A 25,157-nucleotide genomic window follows, 5' to 3' on the forward strand; every position below is an offset into this window, starting at 1 on the left:
CATTCAAAACTGTCCTTCCTCAATATCAGAGCTGCTTAATTTGGCAGGGCTGGGTGGGAACTGAGACCATCAGGAAGGAAGAGGAGAGGAGGAAAAAGGGAAGAAAAGAGCAAAGAGAGTATAGATCTGGAAGAAGAGCAGAAGAGGGATGAAGAGAGGAGAAGGGAAGAGAGGAGGAGAGTCATGAAGACTGGGGGAGTGGAGAACGGGAGAGGAGAGGCATTGGGAACTTGTGTTGATGAGTTTGTCTTGCACTGCTCTAGAGAGGGGAATTCCAGATCCTTAGCCCAACACAGTGTCTCCCAGTCTGCCAACTCATAGTGAGCTATGCAGTAAGATCTCCCTAGTTCTAGAATAGCCCTACACTGTAAGGTCTGCTGTGTACATTCTACTGCTAAATCATTTATTAAGATCATTTTGACATGGAACACTCACATGCTCTGATGTTCTAGCTAGACTTAATTCAGGTGTCCTGAGGTCTTGGCACACTCACACACTCACACACACATCAGTCTTGTCAGTTCTAATCACTCCTATCAGATCTGTGATCTCTCTGAGTCAAGAATAGACCCACATTCACAAAACATGGACAAACGTTCCTTAACCTGTGAAGGTTTCATTGAAACATATTGTATCTTATCATTTTTTGAGAAAGAAAGCCGATATGACAGAGGTTGAGTGAATAATGTTATTGTGAATCCTTTGTGTCTCTGTAAATCTTTTGGGCTGTTTATCAGAAGAGTTAGGAGGACGGAGTTTATTTGTTGTGTTTGGTGTCATGACTGAGTGATCAAGTTTCAGCTGGATTAATCATACTGTAATTAAAGATGGGTTTCTATGGAAACCCATAAGATTATGTTCATTTCCCAGCGTTATCAGATGCAAACATGTTGAATGAAGAAGTGCCAGAATTTCTCATTAGCACACACAAACATATAGACATAAAAACTGCCAAATATGCAAAGCAAGGCTAAAGAACGTAACATGTAATGCGAGGTAAAGACCACCCTCAAGACTAGATCAGTATAAAAGACCACAGGCCTCATTTATCAACCATGCATATGCTCAAATCTGTGCGGAAACTATTTCCACACGGTGTGAGATAAATCAATATGAATGTTTGCTTGAGAGTGTGTGTAAATTTACTCAAAGACATTATTATGCATAGGCACAGAGCCAAGTGGTGGGAAAGGAAACTGCTTGTCAAACGTACCTTAGTGAATGGGAAAAATATATGTTGAAATTGTGAGTAATAATAAAAATATTTTTTAAGTGATTTCATTATATTTCCATTGTGATTTCATGCAACATATTGTGACAGGTTATATCATTTTATTTGACCACTTCTGTGCATTTGTTACAATAATCATCCATATGAAGTGCAGTAATTTGTTAAATTAGAGGCATGTGTGAAAGTGAAACCATTGAAATGCTATAAAAGACTGAGATAATGAGAAATCAAATGAGATGAGATGGCTGATCTTGCTCTGTTGAAAGATTTGGCATTTAACAGTGAATGCTGATCTTGCTCTGTTGAAAGATTTGGCATTTAACAGTGAATGCTGATCTTGCTCTGTTGAAAGATTTGGCATTTAACAGTGAATGCTGATCTTGCTCTGTTGAAAGATTTGGCATTTAACAGAGATGGTTGATCTTGCTCTGTTTTGGCAATTCACAGAGAGCCTGTTTTTAGAGACAGATGGGACTTTTTTTTGCAGAAGGTACAGATTGACTCATCAGATATCGTTTCCAAAACCAATCTTTAAGGATTGTTGCGAGGATTTAAGACCTACTTTAGAAAGGCACATGTCATTCCGGTGCACATCCAAGTGCTAATCAACCATCAGGTTTTTGGCAAAGGGCACTTTGATCGGCATCTTACAGCCCTCGATAAGCCAATGTTTTGGATGCAATCATCAGCAAAATGAACAGTTACATACAATTTCCATACACCATCGCACAACAGGTTGAAGTCTAGGCTTTTGCTTGCCATTCATGGGTTCCCAAATACAAATGGAGCAATGATTGGTTATGTGATGCGCAAAAGACACTGCTGAATGTGGTGGTCAGGTGGAACACATGACTCGTTCTTCCTGCAGAACAGCAATGATGACCTATAGGCCTACACTCTTAGAAAAAAGGAGCTATCTAGAACCTAAAAGGGTTCTTTGTCTATCCCCATAGGATAACCATTTGAAGAACACTATTTGGTTCTAAGTAGAACACTTTAGGTTCCAGGTAGAATCCTTTTTAGTTCTATGCAGAACCCTTTCCACAGAGGGTTCTACCTGGAGCTAAAAAGGGTTCTACATAGAGCCAAAAAAGGTTATTCTATGGGGACAGCCGAATAAACTTTTTGGTGGAACCCTTTTTCCTAAGAGTGTGTAATGTTTCTGGCCATCTGCAGGCTTAAGTTTAGTGCATGTATCACACTTATCAGAACATACAGCAAGGTGAACCCAGAAGATCAATGTATCTCCACTGCATGTGAGATTGTGAGGGAAACCCAAGGAGAGAACACAGGATACCCCCAGGCTGGAAATGAAACATTGTACAGTAACTAAGGTAAAACTCTGTTAATTACCCTAACGCTCAAACCCACCTGCACACTCAATGACCTGACTGCTAAAGAGAGAGAGAGAGAGAGAGAGAGAGAGATGTTGACATTCCAAACAGTTTAAGCCCAGGTGTAAAGTTGGCCAAAGTCATGCTGTAATACAGTTTATTCTAAATATACATATGCAGTAGAATTTCATAACTGATATTTATTCAAGCCTCATGACCCAGTGCTAAACATAACAGAAGAAAACCCAACTTCATATCCATATCTTAACAAGGATTTCACATTCACATGATTATGCAAGATCTACACCTGAGTCACTTTCTCTACACATCTAGACTTCAACTAAACATGCTTAAATTCAATCTCCCACTTACTTTAAGACACGGTCCTGACCTGCGGGGTCGGTATGTGGTCCTACCGCGTGCGGTGTGTGTTTTATAAACATTAGTGTGTGTGTGTGTGTGTGTGTGTGTGTGTGTGTGCGTGTGTGTGTGTGTGTGTAGGATTATGACATTTCCCAGGCCTGTGGTGGATCTTTGTAAGCCAGTCCTGGTTTCTTTGGGTGGACCCCGGCCCACAGGTGAACTCTAATCTTACGAGTATCTGGTTGACCTGCCTGATGGACACCAGGAAAGACCCTTAATGGCTTCTGGGTAATTTACATCTTAGTCATTTAGCAGACGCTCTTATCCAGAGTGACTTACAATTAGTGCATGGTGGGACAACCACATATCACACCTTTGACAAGGCTGAGTGGGAGCTGACCTCCCATAGGGGTGGGGCAGACAAGAGACCAGAGGTGGCAGAACAGAGTACCCGGGTTGGGATGTAAGGGTTTGAGTATAGCCTGACGGTAGGGAGGGGCAGTTGCCCTTGCTGCTCTGTAGCCAAGCACCAGGGTCTTGAAGAAGGTTGAACCCCAGGCAGCTTGTGGCGTTCTGGATAAGTTGCAAGGGTTTGATGGCACAAGCGGGGAGCCCAGGCAACAGAGAGATGCTGACATGAGAGGCCATCTCCAGATCCACCCCATGTCAGATATTTACTCATCTGGGGCCTCATTTATCAATATTGCCTATTCTAAAATACTACTTACAAATGGAATAGAACACTAGTACACAATGAAAAAGTGTGATTTATTAAACAATCCTACAAGCATCATACGCACACCAGTAGGAGATAACTATTGATAAATATAAATTGTTCTCAGCCTCAGTTCTTGTCCACAACCTTGACTCTTTTAATTCCAAAACACCTCTAATTAACCCTATATGGTCAAAATCATCAATTTAAAGCCTGTGGGAATATACAACACCATATCATGAAATACAATGGTGCAACCAAAAAAAGCTAACAAAAAAAACTTTTAAGAGACTTAAAGAGAGGTGCTAGTGTCAGAGATTGAATACAACCAAAAGGTTTTATTTGGCTCGCTCAGTTGTGGCTTGACCAGTAAAAATAGAACATAGCTACAAAGAGAGGACCATTAGGACAATTGAAGTTGCTTTAGCAATGGTAAATATACCTCAAATGAGTAGGCAACACTCACCAATCAGCCATCCATCTTCAACAACTCCCTCCTGTACACTCTTAGAAAAAAGGTGCTATCAAGACCCTTAAAGGGTTCTTTGGCTGTACCCATAAGTGAACCCTTTGAAAACCCTTTTTGGTTGCAGGTACAACCCTTTTGGGTTCCATGTAGAACCCCTTTTACAGAGGCTTCTACATGGAACCAAACAGGGTTCTATCTGGAACCCAAAAGGGTTCTCCTATGGGGACAGCGGAAGAACCCTTTTGGAACCCTTTTTTCTAAGAGTGCAGATAATGCACGTGAAATGGGGAACTGCAATTCACTTCGATTTTTGCACTTACCCACTTACTGGTATGTGCACTGATAAGGAATCAACTTATGGCTGACGCGTTAGTTAGGCCAGGGCTACAGGGAATAAATAGGTCCAATCTATGACACACATACTCTATATCACACCATATCATGTACACTATATCATATTGGAACATATGATGCAGTCAGGGATAAACTTTGCACTATAATCTGAACTGTATGTGCTGTGTGCATGTGTGCTGTCTACAGACAGAGATATACTCCGTCTAGGTGTAAACAGTAAGGTGTGCTCGTCACAGTTGTATTGAGTTTGGAGTGAGTATATTTTCTCAGTGGCCAAGTACATCTATCTAGCTCTCTCTTTCTCTTTTTCACTCTCTTTCTCTCTCTCTCTCCCTTCCTTCCGCTCTCTGAGGAGATGTTGGCTCAGACTCGGATCATATCTAAATGACTGAATTTCACACTCCAGATTAGTTTCATAACCTTTTACCCCTTGCTTCTGTGGATCAGATGGAACACTGTCACTATGGTAATGTGTTCTGAGTTGGTGTGGATCTCTAGGGCATTTGGAGGAATCTGTTTTTATACAGCCCTTATTAGAGTCTGTCCTCCCTTCCTTCTAGCTCATAAATTGTTTATCAAGATAAAATGTAGGTCATACTCTGATAGAGGAGATGGGCATTATGGAATAATGACAGATTATCATGCTCCTTTTGTGTGTGTGTGTGTGTGTGTGTGTGTGTGTGTGTGTGTGTGTGTGTGTGTGTGTGTGTGTGTGTGTGTGTGTGTGTGTGTGTGTGTGTGTGTGTGTGTGTGTGAGAGAGAGATAGCCCCATGCATTCTTGCATCTGTACCACCTATATAGTCTTGCTTAGTGTGCATTTTTGGCCAGGTTTATGGGAGTGGATGGATTACTCCTGTGCCAGTCTGTGAGTGTCTCTGAGCTCCTCCTTATCACAGGGAAGCTTGTATCTCTGCGTTGCTTTTCAGGGAACTCTAGGTTCACTGTGGTCAGCTGACTCAACCATTGCTTGCCCTCTCTCCTTTATCTATCTCATAGTTAGAGGCCAGATAGTTATTTTAGTGGGCCGTTTCCAAGGCCACAATTAACCCGTGTCATCATATCTTTGATCTCACTTCTGCAGTTAAAGATATGTAGCCTAGTCTTATCATTGATGACGCACTAGTAGCCTATTGTATGGGCGGGGGGGCACTGTACTGAGCGGTATATGAAAAGCTTGGGCCTCGTGATCATATTCCAGGTGGTGGAGAATGATGAGTGGAGTAGTTGGTGAGATGCAGCAGTGACCATGATGTTGCGTCAATAGTGTTCATAATGGATATTGGACAAACGGATGATCTAGATAAAGGCCTATGGATTCTCAACAGAACACATCATGTAAGTATATGCGCTATTGTAACATTGACTTGTAAAATGCCCCTACCCAGGTCACTAGTCAAAATCTAACAACAAGTAGATGTGTGGTGCCAGTCAAATGCGTTAAATGTAACATTCGATGCCATTGCTGCCCTACTCTACCCACACGGCAGAAAAGTGTTCTCTGATTCATATCCTTGTCAGTCGGTGGCGTGACTCAATTGGGACTTTTCACTTCAGCTCAGGGCCGGCTCCAGGCATGAGCGACAATTAGCTTAGGAACTCAGTCGGGGTCTCAACTTACTGCTGAGCGTTAGAATAGTAGAATACATAAGGTGTAAATTCAGAATGTGGTTGTGCATCATCAGTTTCTCGCTTGTTTTGTCAGTCACTCAATTAGCCATGTCAGTTAACAATTCTTACATTGGTAAGTTAGTCTAGCCAGTTATCTGAACTTGTAGTAATCATGGCCAAATACTGAGCGGGCACGCATGGCATGTGCCCAGGGGCCCTGACCTCCAGGGGGCTCTCATTGATTTTGTAAGTCACTCTCACTCAGATATCATTAACATGGCATAAGTCATTGCAAAATTATTAGAATTAGTTCATTTTCCCCATAGCAAAATGAGTAGAATTTCTGTCCTCCTAATAACATGCTTGTTTTCTTCTTGGGCCATTAAGTACTCATTATAAGATTTATCATTGGTTTAGTTAACTATCTGAGTAATCACGACATAGAGGCTGCTGAAGGCCTATGGCAGGGATCATCAACTAGATTCAGCTGCAGGTTTTTTTTTTCTTCTGCAAGACTGCAGACTGCAGTTTGACTGCAAGAAGCCTAAACAGATATTCATATTAGACTAAAACATAATCATTTCAAATCTTGCTTACATTTGTATATGATCACATATATCTTTCACTATTATGCATGGGAAAACTTTGGAACAGATTTCCTAAATGGAAATCACTTGGAGCTAATTTGCTGGTGTTTTTTATGACCAACTATTATTATTATTGTTATTATAATTATTATTTTCAGAAAACTTGGGGGGGAATAATAATCCTTGCCAGTTGGGGAACCCTGACTTACAGTATAGGTTCAGTGAGACTGATCCTCTGACACCTCACAGTTCAGCTGTCACGAGTCGCTTCCAATTCCCACCACTGGTGATTCCTGGTAGCCGTAACATCTGATCAAATGAAGAATGCACTTGGCATCTGAAATGCACCCGATCAAAGGCATGGGCATCAACGTCACTCCACAGGGGGATTTTTCACACTTTGTTGTTGTGTGTGCGTTTGTGCGGCATATCTGAAGATGTCAGCCTGGTTGAGCTTGCCCCGCTGACACCTCTCTTCAGCGGCAGCTTGGCACAGAGAGAGAGGCAGAATGAGCGACAGGCAGAGATTTGATACAATCTCATTTCCACACCCAGCAATTTGTGCATTGTTCTGCCTCCTGCACTCTGTTGGTCAGTTTCTCCACCTCTGAGTTAATGACTGTTTTATCAACTGTTTTCAGAATGGAATAATTAAACACAGATTAAGTTGGGTTTTTATAGAAATAGCTTTAACACCAGGGGTTTGTTTCTGTAAATGGGCTACATGTAAAGGTCAAAAAGTTTTTGAAGAGGTCAGATTTGATTTTCCTTTCCCCCTTTTTTGGAGAACATCCTATGTTCCATTTTTTCTGAGAAACAATTTGCATTGTGCAAGTCTTGTCTTTGCCCTTGAGATTGAGCAATCAATATTTCGCAAACTGATGTTGAGGATATGATTAATATTCTAATGTGACAGTGAAAAAGAGAATATTGAGAAAGAAACTAATATTGAAGCTAAACTGGGATACTGTGTTCAAATGAGGAATGCATTTCTCCCCCCTCATAGCCATTCATATTTATCTTGAGGCATAAAATCCTTTTGTTCAACTCAAACATTTAAAAAAATGTCTCTCTATGCACCTGAATTTACCAAGTTGCTTGATATAAATAAACATGAACAATCGATCTATGTCTCTGACTAAAGTACTGTTTTTGAACACTATCATCGGGACATGAGTGGTTAATGGTTGACGTTTGAGCACCTCTTGCACTTGGCTCGAGGCGGGATTGGAGGATGATGTCACCTCTGTCGCGCGACGGGGAGGGAAGGAGAGTGGGAGGAGCGTCGGGGAGAGGAGGATAGCCAGTTTCAGGTACACTTCAACTTTCACAAGTTTGGAGTGTTGTGTTGTGAGAAACCGGCAAAGCCTCGGAGCGGGATACATTGGGATTTTATAAAAGAAGCTGCTGGACAGATGAAAACTGACTACGGGAATAAGGGAAAATGCATTGGGAACAAGTACTCCGATTGACGAATGGCAAGGTGAGATAGATTAGATTTTGGTGTCGATGTCCCTTGTCCTTTTAAACGTAGCCTATCAGGTGTCTTGGTTTCAATAGACTGCGCATTGTAGTTTCGTAAAGGTGTCTCAAACACCGGAAGCTGTGGTTACAGTGTGGTGCCTGTGCTCAATTAGTCATATTTGTGCAGGCAAGTGAGCAACTGGCCGGTTTTGTATGTCTCAACTTCGACGTGCAAATACTTCCCAGTAAGCAAAACGAAGTTCAAAATACGTATTTTAGACGTATTTTCTAGACTTTGACATCACGTGCATTTCAGGTTTTAAGTGAAAGGCTTGAATATTTATTTTCTAGATGTCGAAAATATGTCTTATACACAAATTAACAAAATCTTAAATGAGTGTTGAAAATGGGTATTTTCAGTACATCGAAAATAAGTACTTTCCGGCCATCGAAGCGACCTCTTATATGGACTTTGAAAATACTTCCTTTTAAGAACTTTGAAAAGACACATTTTTGGGATGTTGAAAATATGCATTTTTCAGTCATTGATTCAAATTTGAAGTGCACATACATTCTGAATTAAGTAATCATTCAATCACAATAATATAGAAAAGAGGCGCCAACTACATAGCATCGGAATATATATTATTGCTCCCACCTGCCATATGCACTCAAGTTACAGAATAGTTCACCTACAATAACATTCTCAGTAACGGTTACAGATGTCTTTTATTATCTTGCTGTGACTATGATATATTGTTGTTTATCTACCTTAGTTGAATGCACTGACTGTCAGTCGCTCTGGATAAGAGTGTCTCCTGAATTACCAAAATGTAAATGTAAAAACAAACACTTATAAAGCATGCTGGGTATTATTCTAACGAGCTCCTCCCAAAACAAGTGGGTCTGGTTGTTACAGACCAGATCCAAATCTTAACAAATCATAGATCTAAAATCTCGAAATCTCGATTTTCGAAATCGAAATCTAGTGTACAACTGTACTACTGTACTAAAAAATGTAGTATTGTCAGGATACCAGAATTTTGACTTTTATACTGGTACCAGGTTTAGTATCACAATACTCGATACCAAAATGATACCAAAACCATACCACAGCAAAAAAAGAAGGCATATTAGCCAAAGTCACCGAATGGCACTTGATCCAGACAGATAAACTCAGCTATTGCACTGTTCAATCGTTGGGCATCTTTTGAGCTCAGTATCATTACATTTTATTACGTAAACATTTTTCAGAGACAGCCATGTATGCATTAATGAATCAATTATACAAGCATTCAATAATTTTGACTTGATTTTTACCCATACAATTTTATGATTTCAATCATTTATTTGAATGGTAAATCTCTATTGATAAACTGGGTGAATCAAGATGTAGCCTAGGCCTATCCACAATATAGGTGTAGGTATATTCAATATGAGTGTGTGCATGCATTTAATTATTGAGCTTGTTTTGGCTGATTTCATGGGGCTACAGATGACAAACAATCTGTTTCCCTTCCAGATCAAATCAAATCAAATAATCTATTTCCCTTCCAAATCAAACAATCTGTTTCCCTTCCATTTGAGACTTCATTTATTGTACTGATCAACAACATTTGTATAGAAGTAGCTTATTTTATAACAGTGTGCGTTGTCTCTTTAACCAGTAATGAAGGCATTCATGATGCAGTCATTTTGCTGAGACAATAGATCATATTTGGCAGAGACCGAATAAGTGAATGAAAAGGTTTTTGGTGTTAATCAGCTTTGAAATCAGCCTACTTTTTGATTTGTTTGCCAATCAGATGAAAACATGACTGGTTGTGTTCATTTCACATTAAAATGTTATACATTTCTACTGTTAAATTACAGTGGGGCAAAAAAAGTATTTAGTCAGCCACCAATTGTGCAAGTTCTCCCACTTATAATCATGAGAGAGGCCTGTAATTATCATCATAGGTACACTTCAATTATGACAGACAAAATGAAAAAAAAAATCCAGAAAATCACATTGTAGGATTTGTAATGAATTTATTTGCAAATTATGATGGAAAATAAGTATTTGGTCAATAACAAAAGTTTCTCAATACTTTGTTATATAGCCTTTGTTGGCAATGACAGAGGTCAAACGTTTTCTGTAAGTCTTCACAAGGTTTTCACACACTGTTGCTGGTATTTTGGCCCATTCCTCCATGCAGATCTCCTCTAGAGCAGTGATGTTTTGGGGCTGTTGCTGGGCAACACAGACTTTCAACTCCCTCCAAAGATTTTCTATGGGGTAGGCCATTTTTTATCTGGAGACTGGCTAGGCCACTCCAGGACCTTGAAATGCTTCTTAGGAAGCCACTCCTTTTTTGCCCGGGCGGTGTGTTTGGGATCATTGTCATGCTGAAAGACCCAGCCACGTTTCATCTTCAATGCCTTCATCTTCATTGCTGATGGAAGGAGGTTTTCACTCAAAATCTCACGATACATGGCCCCATTCATTCTTTCCTTTACACGGATCAGTCGTCCTGGTCCCGTTGCACAAAAACAGCCCCAAAGCATGATGTTTCCACCCCCATGCTTCACAGTAGGTATGGTGTTCTTTGGATGCAACTCAGCATTCTTTGTCCTCCAAACACGACGAGTTGAGTTCTATTTTGGTTTCATCAGACCATATGACATTCTCCCAATCTTCTTCTGGATCATCCAAATGCTCTCTAGCAAACTTCAGACGGGCCTGGACATGTACTGGCTTAAGCAGGGGGACACGTCTGGCACTGGAGGATTTGAGTCCCTGGCGGCTTAGTGTGTTACTGATGGTAGGCTTTGTTACTTTGGTCCCAGCTCTCTGCAGGTCATTCACTAGGTCCCCCCGTGTGGTTCTGGGATTTTTGCTCACCGTTCTTGTGATCATTTTGACCCCACGGGGTGAGATCTTGCGTGGAGCTCCAGATCGAGGGAGATTATCAGTGGTCTTGTATGTCTTCCATTTCCTAATAATTGCTCCCACAGTTGATTTCTTCAAACCAAGCTGCATGCCTATTGCAGATTCAGTCTTCCCAGCCTGGTGCAGGTCTACAATTTTTTGTTTCTGGTGTCCTTTGACAGCTCTTTAGTCTTGGCCATATTGGAGTTTGGAGTGTGACTGTTTGAGGTTGTGGACAGGTGTCTTTTATACTGATAACAAGTTCAAACAGGTGCCATTAATACAGGTAACGAGTGGAGGACAGAGGAGCCTCTTAAAGAAGAATTTACAGGTCTGTGAGAGCCAGAAATCTTGCTTGTTTGTAGGTGACCAAATACTTATTTTCCACCATAATTTGCAAATAAATTCATAAAAAATCCTACAATGTGATTTTCTGGATTTTTTTCTTCTCATTTTGTCTGTCATAGTTGAAGTGTACCTATGATGAAAATTACAGGCCTCTCTCATCTTTTTAAGTGGGAGAACATGCACAATTGGTGGCTGACTAAATACTTTTTTGCCCCACTGTATGTCTTCACTAAACTCAGCAAAAAAAAAAAAAATCCCTTTTTCAGGACCCTGTCTTTCAAAGATAATTTGTAAAAATCCAAATAACTTCACATATCTTCATTGTAAAGGGTTTAAACACTGGTTCCCATGCTTGTTCAATGAACCATAAACAATTAATGAATATGCACCTGTGGAATGGTCGTTAAGACACTAACAGCTTACAGACGGTAGGCAATTAAATAGAGTACAGTAGAACAATACAGTACATTACAGTACAATACACAGTACACAAAAAAAGTAGAGTAAAGTACAGTTTAGTAGAGTACATTAGTCAAGTAGCGTACAATTTATTATTATTATTAATACAGTACACTATACTTTACTTTTCCTGCGTGAACGTGCCTTAGGCATGCTGCAAGGAGGCAAAGGGAGTGCAGGCAATTAAGGTGACAGTTATGAAAACTTAGGACACTAAAGAGGCCTTTCTACTAATTCTGAAAAACACCAAAAGTAAGATGCCCAGGGTCCCTGCTCATCTGCGTGAACGTGCCTTAGGCATGCTGCAAGGAGGCAAAGGGAGTGCAGATGTGGCCAGGGCAAACAATTACACTGTCCATACTGTGAGACACCTAGGACAGCGCTACAGGGAGACAGGACAGATAGCTGATTGTCCTCGTGGCAGACCACGTGTAACAACACCTGTACAGGATCGGTACATCCAAACATCACACCTGCAGGACAGGTACAGGATGGCAACAACAACTGCCCGAGTTACACCAGGAAAGCACAATCCCTCCATCAGTGCTCAGACTGTCCGCAATAGGCTGAGAGAGGCTGGACTGAGGGCTTGCAGGCCTATTGAAAGGCATGTCATCACCAAACATCACCGGCAACAATGTCGCCTATGGGCACAAACCCACCATCGCTGGACCAGACAGGACTGGCAAAAAGTGGTCTTCACTGACCAATCGTGGTTTTGTCTCACCAGGGGTGATGGTCGGATTTGCGTTTACCGTCGAAGGAATGAGCGTTACAATAAGGCCTATACTCTGGAGCGGGATTGATTTGGAGGTGGAGGGGACTGAGCTTGTTGTCATTGCAGGCAATCTCAACGCTGTGCGTTACAGGGAAGACATCCTCCTCCCCATGTGGTACCCTTCCTGCAGGCTCATCCTGACATGACCCTGCAGCATGACAATGCCACCAGCCATACTGCTCGTTCTGTGCGTGATTTCCTGGAAGACAGGGATGTCAGTGTTCTGCCATGGCCTCCGAAGAGCCCGGATCTCATTCCCATTGAGCATGTCTGGAACCTGTTGGATTGAAGAGTGAGGGCTACGGCCATTCCCCCCAGAAATATCCGGGAACTTGCATGTGTCTTGGTGGAAGAGTGGGGTAACATCTCACGGCACTGGCAAATATGGTGGCAAATATGGTGCACTGGAAAATATGGTGCAGTCCATGAGGAGGAGATGCACTGCAGTATTTAATGCAGCTGGTGGCCACACCAGATACTGACTGTTACTTTTGATTTTGACCTCCCCCCTTTGTTCAGGGAAACATTTCCATTTCTGTTAGTCACATGGCTGTGGAACTTGTTCAGTTTATGTCTCAGTTGTTGAATCTTGTTATGTTCATACAAATATTTACAAATATTCTGCTGAAAATAAACACAGTTGACAGTGAGAGGACGTTTCTTTTTTTGCTGAGTTTATTAGACCCATAAAAAAATAGATTGCTCCCTTGAATGTAGTGGTATTATTCACACTCTGGACTCACTCTAAATTGGGTGTCAAAACAAAAACCAATGATTGCAAAGTTAAACCAACTACACAAGCACGTGGACTCCTTTTAACAATTTCCACAGAGAACTCTACAAACCACATTTACTTGAAGAACAGTGCAGATGTAAAGTGTGATAACAGAATTACGGTTTGTTTTGTTAGTCATCATTCTGTTACCAAACTTCGCATCTGCATTGGTTCTACATTGGTTTTGTAGAATTGTCTGTGAAAATTGTTAAAAGTAGTCCTTGTGCATTGGTTTTTGTTAGACATAGATTTTAAAGGCCCACTGCAGTCAAAAACCTGATTTCCTGTGTTTTATATATATATTTCCACACTATGAGGTTGGAATAATATTTTGAAAGTTCTGATGAATCCCTTTTAGTGTAAGAGCTATTTGAAAAGACCACCTGGAATTTCAGCCTGTTTTAACAGGATGACGTTTTGGCATGCCTGGTAAATTAGTGTTGAAACCCTCTCTGCCAATAACAGCTAGATTTCAGTTGTCCCCTTCCACCTTAAACCACTCCCAGAAAGTCCTAGCAAAATTCTTGACAATTTGAATTGGGAAAAAATAACCATTTCCGTGGAATTGTTTAAAAGCAAAGGTTGTCTGTGTTCTACAGACATAGACAGGTAGATCTAATCTGTGTGGAACAACTTTGACTCTGTAATCACAAATCCAACATCCTGTCAAACGCAATGAGCTGTAGGCACAATTTTGTGATTAGGTTCAATGATTATCCACCACCACTCATGATCAACCTTTTTGACTAAGCAGAAAGGTTCTATTTACTCTCTATTTTATATGCCATGCTACACAGTCAGTATTGATTCTGGGCATATGGAAGGAAATGGGTTCTTTTTGTTGTAGAAATATTGCGATCATGAGTCACACACTTCAGAATGAGCTGACAGATAGTGGCCTCCCTTGCTGACACAGATTTGTGTCTTTAGCAGAGGGGATTGCAGAAGAAGTCTCTCTTTCTCAGACCAGCATGTCAGCAAAACCTCAGGAATGACTGAGCTTCCTCAATATGCAACTTACACTTTTTAATCTCCCCCTCCTTTTCTCCAGATTGAGCGGTTGGAGGTGAGTGGCTTGGCTCAGACCCCCCAGGCAGTGTTGTGTGGCGCTGATGGGTCGTTCCTCGGGGGTGAAGATGGCACCCCGGACCCCCAGCGTACCAAGCAGGCTATCGCCCAGCTGCAGCAGAAGATCCTCAAGCTCACAGAGCAGATCAAGATTGAGCAGACGGCCAGAGACGACAACGTGGCAGAGTACCTCAAACTGGCCAACAACGCTGACAAGCAGCAGAGTGCCCGCATCAAACAGGTGAGCATTGTTTTATGATCAAAGTTTTATTCGTTTTAATATGAAACCACAAAACATCATGGAATGACAATACACAAGACAGTACTACTTTTACTGGATAACAGCTCTGCTAAATGATCGCGTATATGACGACAATATACAGTACCAGTCAATTTCGGAGGCACCTACTCATTCCAGGGTTTTTCTTTATTTGTAACTATTTTCTGCATTGTAGAATAATAATGAAGACTTCAAAACTATGAAATAACACATGGAATCATGTAGTAACCAAAATAGTGTTAAACAAATCAAAATATATTTTATAGTAGCCACCGTTTGCCTTGATGAGAGCTTTACACACTGTTAATCACCTGGAATGCTTTTCCAACAGTCTTGAAGGAGTTCCTCTATAAGCTGAGCACTTGTTGGCTGCTTTTCCTTCACTCTGCAGTCCAACTCATCCCAAACCATCTCAATTGGTTTGAGGTCGGGTGATTGTGGAGGCCAGGTAATCTGATGCAGCACTCCATCACTCTCCTTCTTGGTCAAATAGCCCTTACACAGCCTGGAGGTGTGTTGGGTCATTGTCCTGTTGAGATACTCTACCTCAGGCGAGCAAAACCTCGAGACTTCCTTAGATATTGTGCACCAACAGTTGTTTCCATATTTGCATAGTCCACCATCCCTTGTCTTACCAGACGCCACTGTTCTATCCTGCTGATACAGTGTATAACCAGCCAGCTGTCTGCTGATAATGTTGTCGTTCAGCCATGACTCCATGAAGTATAAGATATTACAGTTTTTAATGTCCTGTTGGTAGTTTAATCTTCCTGGTAGGTCGTCGATTTAACTTCCAATGATTGCATTTTAGCTGGAAGAACAGAAGGCAGGGGGGGGGGTTATTTGATTGCCTATGAATTCTCTGAAGGCAGCCCGACCTATGTCCTCTTTTTCTTCATTGAATCTTCACGCAAATGACAGGGATTTTGGCCTGTTCCCGGGAAAGCAGTATGTTGTTCATTTCGGGCTCGTCAGACTCGTTAAAGGGGGAAAAAAAGCTTCTATCTTCTGTATACCACCCTACCTTGTCTCAACACAACTGATTGGCTCAAACGCATTAAGAAGGAAAGAGATTACACAAATAAACTTTTAACAAGCCACAACTGTTTAATTGAAATGCATTCTAGGTGACTACCTCATGAAGCTGGTTGAGAGAATGTCAAGAGTGTGCAAAGCTGTCATCAAGGCAAAGGGTGGCTACTGTGAAGAATCTCAAATATAAAATATATTTTGATTTGTTTAACACTTTTATGGTTACCTCATGATTATATATGTGTTATTTCATAGTTTTGATGTCTTCACTATTATTCTACAATGTAGAAAGTAGTAATATATAGAAAAAGCCCTGAATGAGGAGGTGTGTCCATACTTTTGACTGGTACTGTAAATCACCAAGATGTTGGGCTCAGGCAGATCATCATTGTGTGTGTGTCAGCCAGTCTCCTTGTTTGTAATATTTCATTGAGCAAGAAGTGCTGATTTATCGAGTTACAATTTCTGTAACAAGCTGAGATATATGTGTACTATAAACACGTACGTGCTATAATATTTATAGTATGTATATATATATACAGTTGAAGTCGGAAGTTTAAATACACTTAGGTTGGAGTCATTAAAACTCATTTTTCAACCACTCCACAAATGTCTTGTTAACAAACGATAGTTTTGGCAAGTCGGTTAGGACATCTACTTTGTGCATGGCACAAGTAATTTAATTGTTTACAGACAGATTATTTCACTTATAATTCACTGTATCACATTTCCAGTGGGTCAGAAGTTTACATACACTAGGTTGACCGTGGCTTTAAACAGCTTGGAAAATTCCAGAAAATTATGTCATGGCTTTAGAAGCTTCTGATAGGCTAATTGACATCATTTGAGTCAATGTGAGGTGTACCTGTGGATGTATTTCAAGGTCTACCTTCAATCTCAGTGCCTCTTTGCTTGACATCATGGGAAAATCAAAATGAATCAGCCAAGACCTCAGAAAAAAAATTGTAGACCACTACAAGTCTTGTTCATCCTTGAGAGCAATTTCCAAACACCTGAAGGTACCACATTCCTCTGTACAAGCAATAGTACGCAAGTATAAACATCATGGGACAACGCAGCCATCATACAGCTCAGGAAGGAGATGTGTTCTGTCTCCTAGAGATGAACGTACTTTGGTGCGAAAAGTGCAAATAAATCCCAGTACAACAGCAAAGGACCTTGTGAAGATGCTGGAGGAAACGGGTACAAAAGTATCTATATCTACAGTAAAACAAGAAAATGATATGGATATATTGAAGAAACATCTCAAGACATCAGTCAGGAAGTTAAAGCTTGGTCGCAAATGGGTCTTCGAAATGGACAATGACCCCAAGCATACTTCCAAAGTTGTGGCAAAATGGTTTAAGAACAACAAAGTCAAGGTATTGGACTGGCCATCACAAAGCCCTGACCTCAATCCTATAGAACATTTGTAGGCAGAACTGAAAAAGCTTGTGCGAGAAAGGAGGCCTACAAACCTTACTCCAACTCTGTTGGGAGGAATGGGCCAAAATTCACCCAACTTATTGTGGGAAGGCTACTCGAAACGTTTGACCCAAGTTAAATATTTTATAGGCAATGCTACCAAATACTAATTGAGTGCATGTAAACTTCTGACCCACTGAGATTGTGATGAAAGAAATAAAAGCTGAAATAAATTATTCTCTCTACTATATTCTGACATTTCACATTCTTAAAATGAAGTGGTGATCCTAACTGACCTAAGACAGGGAATTTTTACTCTGATTAAATGTCAGGATTTGTGAAAAACTGAGATTAAATGTATTTGGCTAAAGTGTATGTAAACTTCCGACTTCAACTGTGTGTGTGTATATATATTTATATAAGTGTCCTATAACAGACACATAAGTGTCCTATATAACTGCAGGTGTTTGAGAAGAAGAACCAGAAGTCCGCCCAGACCATCCAGCAGCTGCAGAGGAAGCTGGAGCACTACCACCGCAAGCTGAGGGAGGTGGAGCACAACGGCATCCCTCGCCAGCCCAAGGACGTCCTCAGGGACATGCAGCAGGGCCTGAAGGACGTGGGGGCAAAGGTCACAGGCTTCAGCGAGGGCGTGGTGGACAGTGTCAAGGGAGGCCTCTCCAGCTTCTCCCAGGCCACGCACTCCGCCGCCGCCGGGGTCGTCTCAAAGCCCCGGGAGATTGCATCACTGCTCCGCAACAAGTTTGGCAGCGCCGACAATATCCCCGGGCTGAAGGACTCCTTGGAGGATCCGTCAGGGGGCGAGGAGGGGGTGATTGGGGCCGGGGAGAGTTCTCTGGGCAGCGCAGGGCACCACCATCTGCAGTCCAGCCCCAAGTACGGCAGCGAGGATGACTGTTCCAGCGCTACGTCGGGGTCGGCAGGGGCCAACAGCACCACAGGGGCTCCCGGAGGCCCCCCCAGCTCCAAGGGGAACACCCTGGAGAGGAGCCAGAGCTCTAGCCTGGACATGCTGCTACAGGAGGTGCAGGAGGGCCAGGGGAGACTAGAGGAGAATCTGGAGGGGCTGAAGAGTCACTATCAGAGAGACTACACTGTCATCATGCAGGCCCTGCAGGAGGAACGATTCAGGTAGGGAGGGAGAGGGAGCTAGAGGACATGCTGTCATCATGCAGGCCCTGCAGGATGAGCAGGATGAGCAGGATGAACACTTCCCCGCCATTGCAAAAATATTTTGGAAGCTATAGAAATCCATTTATTTCTCTTTGCTTTTGCCACATTTATTCTATGACAGACACCTTAATGCATACTTACAAATTATATTATGTGAGCTAAACATAAAAAATAACATTTTCCTTAAAGTATCATTTTTAGCGATTACTAATGTTACTGTCCCCACTACAATTAAATATAATTTTGTCCTTGAAACATTCAATTGAAATACTGTAGAATTCCATTCGTTCCTATGAAGGACTGCTCCTACTGGGGAGTACCAAAATGGCCAACCGGTGGCTTCAAAGCCTCTCGTTGGCCAATACATAGCATCAGCAATCCAGGTTTTAGATACATCATTGTACTTAACACACTATATATGTAGAGAGAGAATAGAAGGAGAGTGCTAGAGGGAGTGAGAGAGAGCCCCGTAGGAAAAACCCCACACAGAGATGTATAAGGTTAGCATTTGGAAGGTTATAGCAAAGTGATATTGATGTGCAGGTGTGTTTTCACTGAAACCAAACCCACTCTAATCAATATAAGACAGGTCAAAGCTTTATTGCCCTTAAAACTGAATTGTAAACTAGTGACAGTATCCATCATTTAGGCAGAGAGATCAGCCCTAGACTACTAAAGTGAAGAGGTGTATGTACCTTTTAGTAAAGACACAACAGGTACAGAGAACCCATTCAAGTCTATTTATTTGGCACTTTTTACAAAACAGCATTGTCTCAAAGGGGGGGGGGGTCAAAACGCTGACTTGAGACGTGAAGCGGAAACCCTGAAACTCCCTTAAAGCCGGCCGAGTGTAGGTGGCCAGGGAAAAGTCCCTGCTGTGGAGGAACAAGGAAGAAGCACTTTACTGCAAACCAGTCCCTAGCACAAGGATCTTGTCCTGTCCTATCACAGATCTATCTGAGGGCATGTGTTGCTATCTCAGGGCATGTTAGTCAAGGGAGGGGGAGGATTTTCATGACGAGGAGACAAAAACATTTTTCTCTCTAAAATGTCCATCAGGGGCACAAGTATGTGTGTTTTTTTGTCTTTCAGGCTAAAAATAAGATCCAGCAGAATGAGCTTTGAGCATTTTTTCTGCTGATGACCATGTTCTGAGCATTGACCACACAGTTATGGTTAAACCACTGTGTTTGAACCATTGTTTAGAATATGGAGCCTCCTACCTGTATAACTCCTAGAGGAAACTTTGCCCGTAGGCTTGGTATTTCGGTTTTGGTGCAGTCAGCGGTATTAGGATGGTACAGGACGTTCTGCAGTAGCTTCCCCCTCCTCCACTTCCCCATCTTCCCCTCTCTGATTCACCTATATTCTGATGTTTTTATTGCCTGATTAACCACCAGAGCATGTGTGTGTGTGTTTGTGTGTGTGTGCAGTACCAGAGGGCATAGTTGTACATCTTATTAAAATGTGACTCTTAAACTGGTTAAGTAAGACATAATGAGATCAGACTGGTGGTGTGATTCACTTAATCACAAACACGCATGCATGCATTCACAGACAATCACATCCTCCCTCTCCCTCCTGATTGGTCAGTGTCAAACTGCTGATTATCTGCCATTGGTCACTCTCATCAGCAGGTGAGTAAGCATGTGCTGATCAGCTCACAGATAATCATCCATCCAGTCAGGTGTCATTCCACCTGAAAGCTCTTTAACCTCTTGTCCAGGAAAAACTGGAACCTGTGTTTGTCTATGGGGCACACGTATGTGTGTGTGTGTGTGTGTGTGTGTGTGTGTGTGTGTCTATCCATCCGTCCATCCATCTCTGTGTCTCTGTCTGTGTATATGTCTGTGTAAGCTGTTAGATTAACGTGTGTGTTCCTCTGTAGGTGTGAGCGTCTGGAGGAGCAGCTGAATGATCTGACAGAGCTCCACCAGAATGAGATCCTCAACCTGAAGCAGGAGCTGGCCAGCATGGAGGAGAAGATAGCTTACCAGTCCTACGAGAGAGCCAGAGACATACAGGTCAGTCACAGTCATGCATGTATACACACACACACACACACACACACTGTACACAAACTAGATAGCCAGACAACTGTATGACTGTGATTAATTTCATAATCACAACTTTATCTGAAGACAAACAGAAAGCCTTGCACAGTTATAAGGAACAAACCCAATCAGACATAAGCCTGTGTTGTTTAATCTTTGTGTACAACTTCCAGGTTAATTTACAGTTCACTATTTTACTAGGGCTTTCAAACGATAACATGTAATTGAGTTAATCACAGGATTTGCTGTGATTAATCACGATAATTAGCCAATTCTGAATTTGCTCAAATTAGGCTGTAATTCAAGATTTTTCATACAAAAAACATTACAAGAATATTGACATCTTGATTTTGTCTAAAGTAACGGTTAGCAAAATTAGGTCAATTGAGAAATCACACTTTTTTAACCTTAGTGTCAGCTTGTTTTTACATTGCATTGTTGTTTTTTGGCTGTATAGATGATGTATTTGAGATGTTTTCTGTGTATTTTGAATGCTTTTAGACGATGTGATTAATTGCAATGAAAATGTTTGTACTAAAATATAAATACATTTGAGTTAACTGATTAACTATGACAGCCCGGGCCTCCCGGGTGGCACAGTGGTCTAAGCTGTGCCACCAGAGATTCTGGGTTTGAGTCCAGGCTCTGTCGCAGCAGGCTGTGACCGGGAGGCCCATGGGGCGGCGCACAATTGGCCCAGTGTCTTCTGGGTTAGGGAGGGTTTGGCCAGCAGGGATGTCCTTGTCCCAACGCGCTCTAGTGACTCCTGTAGCGGACCGGGTGCATGCATGATGACACGGTCGCCAGATGTACGGTGTTTGCTCCAACACATTGGTGGGACTGGCTTCTGGGTTAGGGAGGGTTTGGCCAACAGGGATGTCCTTGTCCCAACGCGCTCTAGTGACTCCTGTAGCGGACCGGGTGCATGCATGATGACACGGTCGCCAGATGTACGGTGTTTCCTCCAACACATTGGTGGGACTGGCTTCTGGGTTGGATGGGCATTGTGTCTAGAAACAGTGTTGCTTGGTTGGGTTGTGTTTCGGAGGACGCATGGCTTTCAACCTTCACCTCTCCCGAGTCCGTATGGGAGTTGCAGCGATGAGACAAGAATGTAACTACCACCAATTGGATACCACGAAATTGGGGAGAAAAAAGGGATACAATTTTTTTTTAATTAAAACTCTGACGGCCCTAATATTGACCTGGTATTTAAAACACATGATGGGGTCAGAGATAATAGCACTATAATTACTTAATAATTATATTTTGTTTCATTGGAATCCTTTAGAACAAGCCCCATAATGTAACAGATGTTGAGTTCTTTCAAGTTAGCGCCAAAAAAGTAACCATTGTTTCTCTCTCTGTGTGTGTGTGTGTGTGTGTGTGTTTTTATCGCCTTGTCTCTAACCTACATTTCCCCCTCTTGGCTGTAGATGGTGTTAGAGTTCTATATGAAATTATCTTTGCTATTTGTCTGTCAGACACTCAAAATCAGATCAGATCAAATGTTATTTGTCACTTGCGTTGAATACAACAGGTGTAGGCCTTACAGTAAAATGCTTACTTATACAAGCCCTTAACCAACAATGCAGTTTTAAGAAAATACCAAAATAGCAACAACAACAAAAAGAGATAAGACTAACAGATAATTAAAGAGCAGCAGTAAATGACAATAGCAGGGCTATATACAGGGGGTACCGGTACAGAGTCAATGTGCACGGGCACCGGTGTCCAGGTAATTGAAGTAATATGTACAATAGTCTGGGTAGCCATTTGATTAGCTGTTCATGAGTCTTATGGCTTGAGGGTAGAAGTTGTTTTGAAGCCTCTTGAACCTAGACGTGGTGCTCCGGTACCTCTTGCCGTGTGGCAGCAGAGAGAACAGTCTATGACTAGGGTGGCTGGAGTCTTTGACAATTTTAGGGCCTTCCTCTGACACCGCCTGGTATAGAGGCCCTAGATGTCAGAAAGCTTGGCCCCGGTGATGTACTGTATTACCCTCTGTAGTGCCTTGCGGTTGGAGGCCGAGCAGTTGCCATACCAGGCAGTGATGCAACCAGTAAGGATGTTAATAATATAATAATATAATAATAATATGTTGTTAGGATGTTCTTGATGGTGCAGCTGTAGAACCTTTTAGGGATCTGAGGACCCATGCCAAATATTTTCAGTCTCCTGAGGGGTAATATGTTTTGACGTGCCCTCTTCACGACTGTCTGTGGACGCCAAGGAACTTGAAGCTCTCAACCTGCTCCGTTGATGAGAATGGGGGGCGTGCTCGGTCCTCCTTTTCCTCTAGTCTTTACTGTGTGTAGCCATACTGTGTACTACTATGTCTAACCCTTTTCTATCCTCCTGTCCTGTAGGAAGCTCTGGAGGCGTGTCAGACGCGTATCTCTAAGATGGAGCTGCAGCAGCAGCAGCAGCAGGTGGTCCAGCTAGAGGGCCTGGAGAACGCCACGGCCCGGACACTGCTGGGGAAACTCATCAATGTCCTCCTGGCCCTTATGGCTGTGCTCCTGGTGTTTGTCTCCACTGTAGCCAACTGTGTGGTCCCTCTAATGAAAACCCGCTCCCGGTCCTTCTCCACCCTCTTCCTCATCCTCCTCTTCGCCTTCCTCTGGAGGAACTGGGATGCGCTGTCGGGCTACACGCACCGAGCCCTGCAGCTGCCCAGATGACCGAATGGAGACGTGTGTTTCTATGACTATGCGCGAGGGTGGATACTCTGTCTCCACACAGAAAGCAGGAAGAGCCCAACTGCCAATGGGATGTGGTGGTTGTGTTGATGGACGCTGTAGAATTAGTCTATCGGTTGAGCTCTGTGAGGCAGGATTTGGACTGAGGAGAAAGTGAAGGAAGGATGGAAGATGAGAAATACCACTCAGTCATGACTTTTGTTTAGGAAGGATGAGACTTTGTTTACATTCAGAAATAGTGTTTATTTCTTTCACAGGCTGCATCGTCATACTGTTTTTCTTTTCTTCTAGGGGTTAATCAAGTATATTATTGTTGTTTATTATTTTTTCTAATATATTATTTTTTACATTTTATTCAGTACCATGTAGCGTTAAGCTCCTCCCACTCTGCACAAAGAGGAGCTTGTCAAGAAACTGATTGGACGTTCACCTCAGAGGCTCAGGCCCTCTGCAGATAAATGGTACTCTGATTTGGTTGCCATTCATAAAGAAAGTGCTCTACCGGTCTGTTATTGGTAGAAAATGAAAAGATGAATGAATCCCCGCCTCGCACTTTTTCCACCGCGATGGATTCTGAGATGAAAAGGAACCTTTCTACAGAGTACTCTTTGTTTTCCGGACACAAAAGACTGATGGACATTACTTTGAGTGTCGCGCTGAGACTTCTCGTGCTTCCGTACTGTTTCTACTAGCAATGATTTACGTCCTATTAAAGGTGTCTTTTTTTTAAAAGGAGAGTACATTAATTAGGAGAGGTCATTTTAATTAGGAGAGGTGATGTAATGAATTCTAATGACTTTTAGAGAGTGGCACCAGCTTAGACAAGAGGGAGGGTTTGACAGTTAGGGCCACTCACCACAGAGCCACCAGAAACAATAGGTACAGATAAGGCCACTTTGCAGGAAATGTGGAGTTGCCATGATATTGCTTTCACTGGTGCTCACCCATTGTGTCAGCTGAATTCCATGTTGAAAAGGCATAGACTGTCTGCCAGACATAGACAACTGTCTCCACTGCCATGCTACTGTTGTTCAATGCACTGCCTGTATGAAGAATGTGACTCACTCCATCACCATGGCTATGTTTAGACAGACAGCCCAAATCTGATTTTTTTTAAACTGTTGTTTTTTTTACCTATCAGATCAGCTCTGAGAAAAATCTGATGTGAAAGGATCTAATGTGATTGGTCAAAAGACCAGTTAGTGGGTAAAAGATCAGAATTGGGCTGCCTGTGTAAACGCAGCCTTTACTGTCCTATTTCTCCATCTCTCTCCTCATTGCCCTGTTTTTCCAGCATACTGCCCTATGTGCCAAAACTGTCCTATTTCACATTTCCAGATCTGTATGTGCTTTATTAGCCAACTCCTCTAACTCTCACAGTCATGACATGACAATAGAGTTGGCTAAACTAAGCACAAACTGATATGGGACCAGGCTAACAGAATATACCTTTACAAGGTTGTCTGGGTAATTGCTCTGAGACACTCACTGTTAATAACCTGATGTGTGTTTCCTAATCCTGGTCCTTGATTGCTGCTGAATACGATGGCTCTCTATCCATCTTATCCTACCATTCATCTGTTCATGGAGCTTCAGTCGACCTAGATGATATGAATGAGTCCATCTGAAGTCCATTCTGACACTTGTTTGATGAAGATAATAACTTCTAGTGGGAGCTGCAGACCAGCCTTCCATAGTGTTTGGACCAGCATGTTTAGGATCTTTGAAACAGTTTTAAACCAGAAACTGCACTGAATTTATTGTCAGTCTAATCACTAAATATAAATTAATTTAAGTCAATGGATATTGTTATTACACACCAATCAGTTTAAAGATACTGATCATTGTTGTGATCTTGAAGTTTCCCCAGGTGAGTGGCTCCTGAGTTGACCTCTGACCTTTGACTTTGCCATGACCTCCGATGCAAGCGTGATAGGGTAGGGTTGTGTGCTAAACCACTCCAGTGCCTTCTGATGTGGGATAATAAAAGTGCATTCCTGACTAA

The 25,157-nt window shown here is 42.1% G+C and overlaps 1 protein-coding gene across 6 annotated transcripts in view; it reads left to right on the forward strand.

Moving 5' to 3' along the window:
• The window catches only part of LOC118359609 (transmembrane and coiled-coil domains protein 1-like), a 108,638-nt gene extending 83,481 nt beyond the window's left edge, over window positions 1–25,157 (forward strand). For 4 of the 6 annotated variants that reach the window (XM_052481961.1, XM_052481960.1, XM_035738148.2 and 1 more), the window contains 4 exons: window positions 14,449–14,706; window positions 17,666–18,354; window positions 20,285–20,420; window positions 22,820–25,157. In XM_052481961.1, the coding sequence (XP_052337921.1) occupies window positions 14,449–14,706; window positions 17,666–18,354; window positions 20,285–20,420; window positions 22,820–23,134 (1,398 nt within the window). In that variant the 3' untranslated portion in view covers window positions 23,135–25,157. Of the gene's footprint in view, window positions 1–5,641; window positions 5,803–7,940; window positions 8,146–14,448; window positions 14,707–17,665; window positions 18,355–20,284; window positions 20,421–22,819 lie in introns of those variants that run through there. The other 2 variants (XM_035738146.2, XM_035738147.2) reach the window with 2 other exon arrangements.

The sequence above is a fragment of the Oncorhynchus keta genome, chromosome 27 (genome assembly GCF_023373465.1).
Source record: "Oncorhynchus keta strain PuntledgeMale-10-30-2019 chromosome 27, Oket_V2, whole genome shotgun sequence".
Taxonomy (NCBI): domain Eukaryota; kingdom Metazoa; phylum Chordata; class Actinopteri; order Salmoniformes; family Salmonidae; genus Oncorhynchus; species Oncorhynchus keta.